This window comes from Vigna unguiculata, chromosome 9 (genome assembly GCF_004118075.2).
Source record: "Vigna unguiculata cultivar IT97K-499-35 chromosome 9, ASM411807v1, whole genome shotgun sequence".
Taxonomy (NCBI): Eukaryota; Viridiplantae; Streptophyta; class Magnoliopsida; order Fabales; family Fabaceae; genus Vigna; species Vigna unguiculata.
The window spans coordinates 21,542,912-21,558,230 of record NC_040287.1 but is presented as its reverse complement, the minus strand read 5'-3'; the positions used below and the strand labels follow the sequence as shown (position 1 = coordinate 21,558,230).

Below are 15,319 nucleotides of genomic sequence, written 5' to 3'. Positions count from 1 at the left end.
GGTCCATGAATGGTAAAGGAAAGTGGTCCTTCCTGGTGGCCTGGTTTAGTCTTCTATAATCAATACAGACCCTCCAGCTATTCTGAATACGAGTAGGAATCAACTCATTCTTCTCATTCTTGACCATGGTGATCCTAGATTTCTTGGGGACCACATGTACAGGGCTCACCCAAGTGCTGTCAGAAATGGGATATATAATACCTGCTTGTACCAACTTGGTGACTTCTTTCTTCACAACCTCCATCAGTTGAGGATTCAGTCTCCTCTGAGGTTGCCTCACTGGCTTAGCATCCTCCTCCAAGAGTATTCTGTGCATGCAGAAAGAAGGACTAATACCAGGAATATCTGCCAAAGTCCAGCCTATTGCTCGCTTGTGATCTTTGATAACCTGCAATAGCTTTTGTTCCTGCTCGTCAGTAAGCAAGGCAGATATAATAACAGGGAGTTTCCCATCCCTTTCAAGATAAACATATTTCAAATGAGATGGTAAAGGTTTCAACTCCAAAGTGGGTGGATGTTCCACAGATGGCAACATTTTATTGCCTAAGGTAATTTCAGCCACCTCAGCATCACACTTGGACGCCACAGAGGTATCAAATAGTGACATCGCGTCCTCAACATCACCTGTTTTAAAATTTTCTCTTTCGTCTAAAATTGAGCCCGAAACATTCGAAAAAGAAAAATCCAAAGAAGAAGAAAAACCAGATAAAACGTCCAAAAGTCCAAAAGCATAATTGTTCACTACATTACTCAATAAATCAATACAAAACAAAGAATGGTCTTCAATTGGGTGCTTCATGGCTTCTAGCACGTTGAACTGCCCCTTCTCATCTCCTATCTCCATAGTCAAGGATCCTGCATGCACGTCTATCTTAGTATGTGCTGTCATCATGAATGGTCTTTCCAAGATAATTGTGGTTGAACTCATTCCTTCATCATCCTTCATGTCCAAGATGTAGAAATCTGCAGGAAAAATTAACTTGTCCACACGGACAAGCACATCTTCTAGCACACCTGCAGGCTTAACTGTGCTACGGTTGGCCAACTGAATGACCACACCAGTAGACTTAAGAGGTCCAAGATGAAGTGAAGTAAAAACAGATAAAGGCATTACATTAATGGAAGCTCCTAAATCTAACATAGCATTGTCAAACTTAGTACTTCCTATAATGCAGGGAACAGAAAACATACCTAGATCCTTACACTTTTGCGGCATTCTGACTGCAGGCTTCTTGATTAAGCTAGAGACGTTTCTTCCCATGTTCACTACCTCTTTGTCCATAATACGCCTTTTATGTGTACATAATTCTTTGAGAAACTTGGCGTATTTAGGAATTTGTCTCACAGCATCCAACAAAGGAATGTTTATCTCCACTTTCTTGAAGGTATTCAGGATTTCTTTGTCTAACTCCTCCATCTTTTTAGTTTTTGGTTTCAAACGGTTTGGATAGGGAGGAGGAGGAGAATAAGGAGAAGGATTTTTAGAGGAAGTATTAGGGGATACCAACCTGGAGTTATCACTGGATGCAGGCATCTCAGATGTTGCTTGTGTTGCTTCATCTGATCTTCCTCTTTCATCATTAGGTACAACTTCATTGTCCTTATCTTCATCTTCTTGGGCATCCCCAAGACCTTGTATTTGCTTACCCGATCTTAAAGTAATAGCACTTACATTTCGCGGGTTGATTACAGTTTGTGCAGGCAAATTGCTCGAGCCTTGTTGAGACTTCATCTGATTTAACTCATTTGCCATTTGTCCAATCTGATTTTGCAAATTCTTATTGGTTGCTTACATCGTCTGTTTCAACTCATTGATTTGTCCCTTCATCATGTTAGCCATCATTTTCATCATTGCCTCCATGTTTGAATCACCAGAGGTTGCCGCTGGTTGTGGTTGTTGCCTCTGTTGAGGTGGAACATAGACTTGTTGGTGTTGAGGCTGTTGATTTCCCCATTTCTGGCCGGGATATTCCTTCCAATCTGGGTTGTACTTGTTAGAGGACAAATCATGGTTGTATTGCTGCCGAGGTGGTCTATTATTGCCATAGATGTTTGCAGCATATGCCTGAGGTTGTTCATTGTCTAACGTCCCTGTCTCTTTTAACATAGAACAAGCCTCTATAGGATGATTAGTAGAAGCACAAATTCCACATAAAGTAGAAGGGATAGGCTTTTTCTGTAAGTCTGTCAAGGTCCTTACCATGGCTGCTAAGTCATCCAACTTCCCTTCTAATTTCTTGTGATCTGCAACATATGAAGCTTCTACTCCATGGGTTCCCTTCAATAGAGTTATAGAATTACTCCTTGTGGAAAATTGTTGATGGTTCGATGCCATAGTTTCAATCAATTGTCTTGCATTTGTTGGTGTTTTGTCCACCAATGACCCTCCACTTGCAGCATCTATCATTTATCTATCCATGATACTCAATCCCTCATAAAAGTACTGAATGAGGAGATGCTCGTTTATTTGGTGATGAGGACATGAAGCACATAACTTTTTGAATCTTTCCCAATACTCGTGAAGACTTTCTCTTTCTTGTTGCCTTATCCCATAAATATCTTTGCGAATAGCAGCAACTCTAGATGCTGGAAAAAACTTTTCCAGAAATAATCTTTTCAGAGTCTCCCAGGTATTGATGGATCCTGGCGGAAGGCAGTATAACCAATTCTTAGCGGCATCTTACAATGAGAATGGAAAAGCCTTAAGCTTGATATGTTCCTCTGTCACTGTTGTAGGTCTCATGGATGAACAAACAACATGAAATTCCTTCAAATGATGGTACGGGTCTTCTCCTGCTAATCCATGGAATTTGGGTAAAAGATGGATTAACCCAGACTTAAGCTCACATTCTCCATCTGGATATTGGATGCACATGTTTTGTGTAATGGCTGCATCCGGTGAAGCCAACTCTCTTATTGTTCTTTCTTCCATTCTATCTTCTTGAATTTCTGGTTCAGGTGATGGATCAGAAGATATGTTAATCACCGGAGGTGATTCTAGCGGTACACTTTCAGTGGTAGGTTCAGATGATGATGGTGCTCCTTCAGTAGAACACTTGAGTTCAAGTCTCCTACGTGATTTACGCAAGTTCCTTTCAAGTTCTGAATCAAGTTGATAAAATTGACCCGGATTGGCCCGAGTCATGCACTATGCAGTCCACCTGAAAGTGAAAGTGTTTCCCTGTGTGTTTTTTTTTTTCTTCCTATTCTTGTTTTGGAGAAAGATTTCAAGAAAGAAATGAGTTAAGATGTCATTGGGTCTACTCCCAGGAAAGAGAGGTGCGTCACAGTGGACAACTTAAATACCAAGTCTTTCCTAGACAGAGTTTTCCAAACTAGTCTCAAAAATTTCTTAAAAGAAATTCTTAATCAAAACAAAAATAGAACTTTGCTTGGAATATATTAACAGAAAACTAGATACTACAAAATAACAAACTATATCAAACGTATATGCGTAAAATAAATAAAAAAATAAAAAAAAATAAAATAAAATAAATAAAAACAGAATCAAAATAAAAGAAATACTAACCGTATTCCCCGGCAACGGCGCCAAATTTGATATCGCTGTCGTTAGGCGATCAAATTACCACTACTTTAGCAACTTCAGTATTGCCAGTTTGTAGTGAAGAAAATAGTTAGGGTTAAGATAACCCTGAGTCGTCTCACAACGAATACGGAATTGATCTCAAATATTTGATTCTCAAAAATGCAATTTAAAACTAGCAACTATAAAAATAGGGAGGTTTTGATATGCAAAGAAAATGACACGGAAGATTGTAAACACAGTAATAGTAAATAGGTCAATTGCACTGCTTTTTCTAAATAAGATTCTTCATTGGTTATCTAGAGATTATTGTTAAATTAATTATTGTTGTTGATTTACAAATAAATCAATGTAAAGACTCAATTCATTTGTTGGCATCCTCACTTTTAATCAAAGTACAGTCTCAATTAAAAGTGAGAATTATTAGATTGTCCATAGTAAATTCAATCAAAGTACAGTCTCAATTAATTTTACTATGCCTAATCATGTCTATTCCTTTGTTTCTTTACCAAATAGAAAACTTAATTAATCAAAGTAAAGTCTTGACTAATTTTAGTTAAAGTAATTACCTCTAATCAAATTAAAGTCTCAATTATTGGCAAAAACTTATTTAATCAAATGAAAGTTTCTAAACAAAATCAAAGTAAAGTCTCAATTTAATTTAAAAACCTTTTAACTCATATGTTTAGCATGCATGTAGATTCAAAATCATTATTTTCTATTCGATTAAGAAGCAAAGGACATAGATAAACAAAAACCACAACAATAATCAAAATAACAAACACATAAATTCATCTAACCTCAGAATCCATTTAAGAAATTACAGTGGAATCAACCCTTAAAGCTTAGCCCTCCATGGCTTTGATGGAATACATGATGATATGAAAGAAAGAAAATAAAAGAAAGAATGAGAGATGTGGTGGAGATGGTATCTGCCAAAACCAGAGAGTTCTAAGTGTCTAAGCTGTAAGCTGTAAATTGTCAGTCTCTCTGCTCCCTTAAGTCTCTTTATATAGGCTTCCACTGGACTTTGGGCTTTATCTGTTAGTTGCTAAAATCTTTTATTTTTATTTAATTAATTAGCAACTTAATTCCTGTCCAATTTCCAATTCTGCCCCTCGCATTTAAGCATTTTTACAAAATTGACCAGAATTTGACCAGAGTTGACCAGTTGACCAAACTTGACCAATTTAACTGTGCAATCAGAGGCTGACACGTGTCGCAGAGTGCACTTTCCAGAATTAGGGTTTCACTCTCACACTCTTCTCCCTCCCTCCTGACGGCGGCTGCTCCGTTTTTCGACGAACTCTTCTTCTCCGATCTGGTGCACAGTGTGCGACAATGGTGGCGCTGCCAAAGAGTGCGCGAGGTGCAGATTTCTGGCAAAGAGTTCGCGGTTCCGATCTGTTCCTCGCTGCTGGTGGTGCGCGAAGGATGGTGCTGCGTTGTTGCTGCAGATGCGGAGGCGAGAAGATGGAGGTATGGTGGTTCTGCAGTGGTGGCGTGAAGCTGCTGCCATGGCTGACGCGCTGTGGAGAAGCTTCGCGGAGGTTGTTGCTGTTCATGAAGTGTGCATGAATGGAAGCTGCTGTTGCTCGTCGTTGCTGCGATGTTGCTCGCGAGGGAGTGGTCGACGAACGGTGCAGTTGATGGGACGTTCATGGTGGCTGCGGGAGAAGATGGAGGCGCGGTGCTCATGGTGGTTGATGGAGATGACGGCGCGAATGGAGGAAGATGGTGGTGGCGCGCGGAGCAGTAGCTGTGTGGAGGGTGGAGATGGTTGCCGCCGTGGTTGCTGGTGCGTCACCGGCGAGGTGAGGAGGTGCGGCGGCGGCTGCCATGGTGGTGGAAGGAGAAAAGAAAATTAGGGTTAGGGTTTCATGAGTGAGATGGAGGAGATAATGACGTGGCAAGATCTGATTGGTTAATTTGGTGAGGGTAGGATTATGACACGTGGCAGCTTATGGTTGGCTAATTTTAAAAGGTGAGGATTGCCACATGGCATGATCTGGTTGAGTGGAGTTTAAGTGCTAGGAGGGGTGCAACTTAGTGAAAACTGGGGGTGCAGAACAAGTTTTTGTGGTCCACTTGCAGGAGGAGTGTGCAAATAAAATCTGGGGGTGCATTTAGCTCCTGATTCATTCTTTTCCAGAATTTCTTGATTTTGGACTTATTTTGTAACTTTGAACATTTTAAAATCCAACTATTAATTGACCAAAAATAAATTCCAGCTGCATTAACAAACGTTAGAATATCCAATAATATTTTATGCAACTAAAATCAATTTTTACGCCACTTTTACCAAACTTACTCAATAAATCCAATAATCACAAATCCTAATTAAATCAATCTTTAAGCACAGAAAATTCAATAAAATCCCCAAATTTAAATATTAAATGAGGGCAAAAATTTGAACTCGTCACCTGTTTTGATCCTTACTGACTTGCCTTGGTGTCATAAATCTCAACTTCACTTTATGTCCTTCGTGCCTCAAACAAAGGGAACGTTCATCAAGATTGAGTGTTTTAAAACGAAGCCATGCCCATTTCAAAAGAAGATGACAAGAGTCCATGGGACCAACATATAATAATACTTATTTCACACACTGCTCTGTACTGAATGTGATCCATGCTTGATTCGGATGAAAGGTTGTTGGTAACTGCAGTTTCTCCACCAATCTTTGGCTCACAACATTGTTGACGCTTCCGTACGCGAAAGCAACGCAACATGGATGGCCTTCAACTAAACACCTTGTATAATAAACTTTCATTCCTATTCCAAATCTAGATAGCCAGGCACTGATTTCCAAATGATGTGAATGGAGGGGGTTGGATTCCTTTTACTGATCTATCAAGGTTGGAATGCTAATAGGCAAGAAGTTTGAGAAATTATTTAATACGAAAAAATGGAAACATATATGAAGATGAAGCGGAAATTGATCGACATCACACTTCCGAGAATGGAAGATAAGCCTGAGAGTTTAAACACACGTAGTGATAAAGGACCTTTGACAAAACTCAGGGATTCTTGAATCCCTCAAGAACTTAGGAGAATCACTCTCACTAAGACAGAAGTAATAAAACTTTGATATTTTCTGAATAAAATGCAACTTGGTTTCATAGATGAAAGTGGTTCAGTTTATATAGGAGCTTTAGCCATCAGAATGACAAAAGACACATAAATTTCAATTAAAACCCACTTAAAGCTATTAATGATCCACTCAAGCTAATAATGATCCACTACTTAATGGTTAATTGTAACTGAAATTAAGGCTACCGAAAGTCATCTACAAAGTTTAAGCAAAAGTCCTCTTGATCTTCCAAAGGCTGGTTCTTAAGTTGGCATGTGGACCCATATTACAACTTGAAAATAAAGCAAAACTAAAGCGCATTAATTGGTTAAGCCAAAACACAATTTTGTAAGCCAATTTTACAAAGCATTGGGCCCTTATTTAAATAAAGGAAACTGCATCAACGTGGCGCATTAGACATCCTCCATTTGGCCCACACGCAGTTCACATCATACCCTCTTTCCTCGAGAAGATTCGTCCCGAATCTTAAGACTTTATTTTTCTACTAGTTTTAGTATAAGTTTATTGTGATCTTGTGAAGGACTTTATTTTTCCACAACTTGAAACTAAATATCTTCCTCCAGGATCAAATTCAATTTGAATATATTTATCTTTGTTCCTTTCCAATGGTTGCAATCCGTGGAGCACTTTGCCTGCCAACACTACCCCACCTTGATATGTAACAATAAATAATTCCATGCGTTATGTTTGACGAATTTGCTTCTCATCAGCGGACCAAATGCCTAATAAAGCACTATGGACAAGCTTCCTTTTCAAACATGGAAGTTGGTGTGTTTCATTCACATGCATATCCTTTTGTTCATGTAAAATGACATCACAAACTGTAGAAGAAAAACCATTGACAAATAAACTTTCCATCATATTTTTCTCTACTCCCATTTCTTTTCTTCATTTTACCTTCCTTTTGCAGTTTTTATTGCTTCTTTTTTAATTCTTTCTTTTTCTATTTTCTCCTTCAGCCTGTGTTGATCCTTACTGACTTGCCTTGGTGTCATAAATCTCAACTTCACTTTATGTCCTTCGTGCCTCAAACAAAGAGAACGTTCATCAAGATTGACTGTTTTAAAACGAAGCCATGCCCATTTCAAAAGAAGATGACAAGAGTCCATGGGACCAACATATAATAATACTTATTTCACACACTGCTCTGTACTGAATGTGATCCATGCTTGATTCGGATGAAAGGTTGTTGGTAACTGCAGTTTCTCCACCAATCTTTGGCTCACAACATTATTGACGTTTCCGTACGCGAAAGCAACGCAACATGGATGGCCTTCAACTAAACACCTTGTATAATAAACTTTCATTCCTATTCCAAATCTAGATAGCCAGGCATTAATTTCCAAATGATATGAATGGAGGGGGTTGGATTCGTTTTACTGATCTATCAAGGTTGGAATGCTAATAGGCAAGAAGTTTGAGAAATTATTTAATACGAAAAAATGGAAACATATATGAAGATGAAGCGGAAATTGATCGACATCACACTTCCGAGAATGGAAGATAAGCCTAAGAGTTTAAACACATATAGTGATAAAGGACCTTTGACAAAACTCAGGGATTCTTGAATCACTCAAGAACTTAGGAGAATCACCCTGACTATGACAAAAGTAATAAAACTCTGATATTTTCTGAATAAAACGCAACTTGCTTTCATTGATGAAAGTGGTTCAGTTTATACAGGAGTTTTAACCATCAGAATGACAAAAGACACATAAATTTCAATTACAACCCACTTAATGCTATTAATGATCCACTCAAGCTAATAATGATCCACTACTTAATGGTTGATTGTAACTGAAATTAAGGCTACCGAAAGTCATCTACAAACTTTAACCAGTGGTCCTCTTGATCTTCCAAAAGCTGGTTCTTAAGTTGGCATGTGGACCCTTATTACAACTAGAAAATAAAGCAAAACTAAAGCGCATTAATTGGTTAAGCCAAAACACAATTTGGTAAGCCAATTTTACAAAGCATTGGGCCCTTATTTAAATAAAGGAAACTGCATCAACGTGGAGCATTAGTCATGCTCCATTTGGCTCCTACGCAGTACACATCATACCCTCCTTCTTCGAGAAGATTCGTCCCGAATCTTAAGACTTTATTTTTCTACTAGTTTTAGTATAACTTTATTGTGATCTTGTGAAGGAATTTATTTTTCCACAACTTGAAACTAAATATCTTCCTCCAGGATCAAATTCAATTCGAATATATTCATCTTTGTTCCTTTCCAATGGTTGCAATCCGTGGAGCACTTTGCCTGCCAACACTACCCCACCTTGATATGTAACAATAAATAATTCCATTCGTTGTGTTTGACGAATTTGCTTCTCATCAGCGGACCAAATGCCTAATAAAGCACTATGGACAAGCTTCCTTTTCAAACATGGAAGTTGGTGTGTTTCATTCACATGCATATCCTTTTGTTCATGTAAAATGACATCACAAACTGTAGAAGATAAAACATTGACAAATAGACTTTCCATCATATTTTTCTCTACTTCCATTTCTTTTTCTTCATTTTCCCTTCCTTCTGCAGTTTTTATTGCTTCTTTTTTATTCTTTCTTTTTCTATTTTCTCCTTCAGCCTGTGTTGATCCCTACTGACTTGCCTTGGTGTCATAAATCTGAACTTCACTTTATGTCCCTCGTGCCTCAAACAAAGGGAACGTTCATCAAGATTGAGTGTTTTAAAACGAAGCCATGCCCATTCAAAAAGAAGATGACAACAGTCCATGGGAGCAACATCACATAATACTTATTTCACACACTGCTCTGTACTGAATTTGATCCATGCTTGATTCGGATGAAAGGTTGTTGGTAACTGCAGTTTCTCCACCAATCCTTCGCTCACAACATTGTTGTCGCTTCCGTACGCGAATGCAACTAAACATGGGTGGCCTTCAATTAAACACTTTGTATAATAAACTTCCATTCCTATTCCAAATCTAGATAGCCAGGCACTGAATACCGAATCATGTGAAGGTAAGGGGTTGGATTCGTTTTACTGATCTATCAAGGTTGGAATGCAAATAAGCAAGAAGTTTGAGAAATTATTTAAAGCGAAAAAATGGAAACATATAAGAAGATGGAGCGGAAATTGATCGACATCACACTTCCAAAAATGGAAGATAAGCCTAAGAGTTTAAACACACATAGTGATAAAGGACCTTTGACAAAACTCAGGGATTCTTGAATCACTCAAGAACTTAGGAAAATCACTCTCACTAAGACAAAAGAAATAAAACTCTAATATTTTCTGAATAAAATGCAACTTGGTTTCATAGATGAAAGTGGTTCAGTTTATATAGGAGCTTTAGCCATCAAAATGACAAAAGACACATAAATTTCAATTACAACCCACTTAAAGCTATTAATGATCCACTCAAGCTAATAATGATCCACTACTTAATGGTTGATTGTAACTAAGGGTGGGCAAAAAAATTGGTTTACCCAATCTGATCCAATTTTAAACTGAACCGGTCCATTATATCCATTTTTTTATATATTTTTTAGATCAGTTTTTTATTTTATTTTTACAGATTTCAAAATATGGGAAGTCTAAATTTTAACATTGGATCAGAATTTTATCCAAACTATCTAAACCGTATTCCATATTCTTGATTTCAATTCTTGAACCCTAAATTTCTTCTCTCTTCCACATTGGGTTCTACTGCGTTCGACACTGTTGCTTCAACACTGCTGCGATCTGCGATTTAAGGTCTATTTTCCTTTTTCTTCTCTCCTTTATTGGTGGATCTGTTGAATCTGTTGAACATTGACGGCAACATTTTTTTTAATTCACTCAAAGATTACAAGTCTATAAATTGGGTAAAGGTTAAATATCAGAATTCTTGAGATCTAATCTCACGCTTGAGGTATAAACCTGACATCTCACTTCTCAAAACATTTTCAGAACATTGTGTCCCTCTATATTCTGTCGGTGATTGGAAGCTACTTCAGCTTTGTCAATCTGCTGTATATTGGTAAGCTTTTCTTCATTTTTTTTTCTTACCACAGTTGAACATGTTTTCTTACCACAGATATAAATACTGATAACAGATAATTAATTACTGATAAATACTGAAAATAGACAATGATATAAATACTGATAACAGACAATTAATTAAACATGTTGCTTAAACATAGTACTGACATTCTTCTTAATATGAAGAATCTTTATTCTTAAATCACTTGTGTGTTTGCATTCATATCATTAATATTTTCTTTAATAAAACAATAGGAACTATCACATCTACTCTGCATTAATTCTTTTCGGTACGTCAAATACTTTTGCTATCAATCTTTTGATGTGAGTTGTCGCATGATAAAAGATTGTTTCCTTTTCACCCAATTAAGACCATATCCTATATTCCAGAATACAACATTGTCCAAATTTATTTCTATTCTGGTGTATCACATCATTTTGTTAAATCCTATGAAAGAATTCATATTCAGAGCTTGCATAAAAAGAGAAATAATTGTTCAAAATTTCAGGAGATACATATATTACATACAACTAGAGGTGAAAAGGATAAAGATCTCACAAATGATAACTAGGCCTCTCTAAGATGAAAAGAAGAAGATCACTATTTTTTGTTACTAAGTTAAACCATGACTAATTGACGTTAAGCTTCAATTCTTAGATCTTCCTTCATCTTTCTAATGAAATCTTCAAACTTTTTATTCAACTCCTCTGTGCTCAGCATGTTGCTTTCTTCTTCTACATTTTCTTCTTCCTCTTCTACGCCCTCTTCAATCAGAATGTAATCAATTTCTGACCCTTTATCTTGCTCTTCTTCACATACATCCAATTGTTCAGTTTCTTCATCTAGCTCAACCAATTGTATGCTACTTCCTTTTTCTTGTCCTTCATCCACCACAATTATCTTTTCCATAGTGTACTAAAGAAAGGGTTGGTGACAGAGTTTTGTATGAGATGATGTGGTTGGTGTATGGGAATGACCTCTTTATATAGAGTGGTGTGATAATAATATTGTTTTTTTGTTTCTTGAAATGCTCAACAGCGTTGTTGTTAATATGATCTGTGGCATTGGCAGAAGGCGGTGATGAAGTTTTGAAAGTAAAACCATCAATGGATTGTCTCAACAAATTTTTGTTACCTCTTATGTTCTTCTAAGGTGTGAAGTCCTGGTGTGAAGTCCCTTTCATTACCTATTTGAATCTTCCTCCTCTTCTAAGGTGATGATTCTGTGTTTTTGACAATCTGGCCAGTATTAGAGGCACGTGATATCAATTTGTAGGATAGCACAATAATTAATAATTTCATTGTTTCTTATCCTTTTTTGCTCAATACCAGACAATTGCTACCGCATCCATGCATGCATGCATGAATGCATTCATAAGTGGTACTAGGAGAGACGGATGTATATATGTATATGAATACATGGATGTATGTACATGAAAGAAGAGGCGTTATGTTAAAGGGTGATGAGAGATTTTGAGTTTGGTTTTATGTGATGATGCAGGTGCCACCGAGACTAAACACATACATGCCTTTTGGAAATGGTGTCCACTCTTGTCCAGGCAGTGAGCTAGCCAAGCTTGAACTTCTTGTCCTTCTCCATCATCTCACACTTTCTTATAGGTTTCTCCCTCCTAACCATAAATTCCTCAACTGTGTATTTGGTTATAAACTGACTTCCTTAAAGAAGTGTATATTCAGACCAAATCTCAATTAATGGCAGATTTTTGGAATTGAAAGTTTTGACATGTTGTGTTTAAAATGCTATGTTGATATGATATGATATCTTCCAGGTTGTGTTCTTGGTTAGTCAATATTGCAACATTGTTCTAAAAATGTCATTAATACATGAAGATGATTGTTTCGTCTCAAAACCAATTGAGCATGCACTTTCTACTCCATCAATTGTTAGTGGCTCTACAAATATGGGACCCCCTTCTCATGAGGGACAAAAAAATCGATCAGAAGCTTGGAATAATTTCATTCAAATAGAACCAAAATCGGATAAAAGGGCTCAATGCAAGTATTGTGATATCCTTATTCGATATGAGAAAGGAACAACTGCAATGCGTAATCATGTGTTGAGATGTCCAAATAACCCCAATAAGAGACAAAAAGTAGGTTCATCTTCAACAATTGATGGAAATATTAACTCTCCTTCTTATGGTAGATTTGACCAAGAACTTTGTCAAGAAGAACTGGTAAAAATGTTTGTGGAAGCTGAACTCCCCTTTCGATTTGTAGAGCATGTTGCTTTTAGGAGGTATTCAAATGCTTTGCAACCAAGATTTAAGATCCCATCACGTTATACCATATCATGGAATATTGTGACATTATGGAATGCAAAAAAGATATATTTGAAGGATTTTCTACATTGTCAAAGAGTTTGTCTCACTACTTATGCATGGACTTCACCTCAAAATCAAAGTTATATGTGTTTAACAACCCACTTCATCGACAATGATTGGAATTTGCATAAAAGGATTTTGAATTTCCGTCAAGTAATAAGTCATACCGGAGAGGCCATGGCTAAATTTGTTGAGTCATGCTTGCATGAATGGGGGTTGAGTCATGTTTTGACCTTGACAGTAGATAATGCTACATCAAATGACACAGGAGTTCAACACTTGAAGAAAAGACTATTGTCTTGGAATAACTCGGTTTTGAAAGGTGACTATACTCATATGCGTTGTTGTGCACATATTTTGAACTTAATTGTGAGTAGTGGTCTAAAAGAGATTGATAACTCTGTTTTAAGAATTCGTGTTGCAGTGAAATATATTAGATGATCTCCTTCCAGATTTATGAAATTCAAAGAGTGTGTTGAAAGCCAAAAGATTGAATATAAAGGTCATATTTGCTTGGATGTTGAAACAAGGTGGAACTCAACATATTTGATGTTAGATGCTGCTTTCAAGCATAAAATGGAATTTGTTGAGCTTGAGTTTTATGATACAAAATATGCTAATGAGTTGGGAAAGGGGATTGTATTGCCTTCTTATGAAGATTGGGAGTATGTTGAGTCTATTCTACCTTTCTTGAGCATTTTTTATGAAGCTACTTTCCGCATCTCAAGTAACTCTTATGTTACTAGTAATATATACATGTTAGAAGTGGTAGGAATTTGGAATGGGATCAATCATCTCCTCAAGTCCAATGCTACAAGTAGTGCTACATATAAGATGGCTGAAAAAATGAGAAAAAAATATGAGAAATATTGGGGTGAACCTAACAAGTTCAATATATTGTTGTTAATTGCTGTTGTCTTAGATCCTAGATACAAGATGAGTTATATGAATTGGGCAATTGATCAACTTTTTGATCCTGAAAAGAGAAATTATGGATGGGTGTTAAAGTCACGGCTCGATACTTCCTTAAAGTTGTTGTTTGATGAATATAAAAGTCGAAATAGGGGAGCTGAAAATGACACACAACAAACACATGTTGATGTACCCAATTATAAGCATGATCCATATGGTCGGAATAACTTTTTGCAAACAACAGGATTAACCTCTTTAAACAAATCTAAACTTCAAAAGTATTTAGAGGAAGAGCTTGGTGAAACAACTTTGAACATTCTTGATTGGTGGAAAATGAATTCATGTAGATTTCCAATCTTGTCAAACATAGCACGAGAGCTATTAGCTATGCCTGTTTCTACGGTAGCATCTGAGTCTGCATTTAGCATGGGAGGAAGAGTGTTTGATCCATATCGAAGTTCTTTATCACAACAAAGGGTAGAGACACTTATTTGTACACATGATTGGTTGAAAGACACACATTCACCATCATTGTTAGACTATGATTTTGAAGAGCTTCAATCTGTTGACCAAGGTATGTTGATGTTTAAATTATGTAATAATATTATAATTAAATATGTATTAACTAATGATAATTTTTTTTTTATTTCTTAAAGAGTTGGTTTCTGGACAAGATGATGACCAGAATATAATTTCTTTGAGTTAAAGCTCACGCCTAATGCCTCTTGCAATTAGTAAGTAATGAATGGACTTCCCTTTTCATGTGAATAACTTCTCTTTCTTTGTATTCTATTGTTTAGTGATTTTCTTAAAACTTTAAGTTGTTAATGACAATTAAAGCATGATTTTATTAATATGGATTTGTTATTATATCTATCATTGGAATAGATTATTTAAATTTCTTTAATAATTTGTTCATGTTTCAGATAAATCACAAGTTAAGTGGATTGATGCCAACTTTAGCTGCTTCATATATAGATGGTTGTGAAGATATTGCTAATGAGTTTGAGTTAATGAGCCATGGAAGGGATTTTGAACTTTGTAATCGAATGGGTGCTAGTGCATTCTATTTGAAGAGACTCTTAAAATTGCCATGAACTCTAGAATGTTTTGGATTTGTTATTTTTTAATGTTAGTGATATTGTATGAGGATGTAAGACTTTATAATCATTTTCATTACTAAAAGATTAAATGACTTTATATGGACAATTATATGATTTTAGTTTTTTTTAATGTTAAGAATTTAAATAATATATTATGTTTAATCTTTAATACTATTAAATTTATAATATTTTTATACTTTATTATTTTATATATTATTTTACTTTTTAAAAAAATATTTATGTATTGCATGAAATAATTATTTTATTTTTAAAATATAAATTTAAAATTAAAATTAAATTTATAAAAAGTTAACTTTCATTAAAAATGGATTTAGA

At 36.1% G+C, this 15,319-nt stretch overlaps 1 protein-coding gene across 1 annotated transcript; it reads left to right on the top strand.

Annotated features, from left to right (window-relative positions):
• The first annotated feature begins 13,424 nt into the window (after nt 1-13,424).
• On the top strand, nt 13,425-14,977 carry LOC114163553 (zinc finger BED domain-containing protein RICESLEEPER 3-like). Its single transcript, XM_028047856.1, has 3 exons — nt 13,425-14,454; nt 14,537-14,541; nt 14,807-14,977. Exons 1-3 carry the CDS (start codon nt 13,425-13,427, stop codon nt 14,975-14,977), a joined length of 1,206 nt encoding a protein of 401 aa, XP_027903657.1.
• The last annotated feature ends 342 nt before the right edge of the window (nt 14,978-15,319 follow it).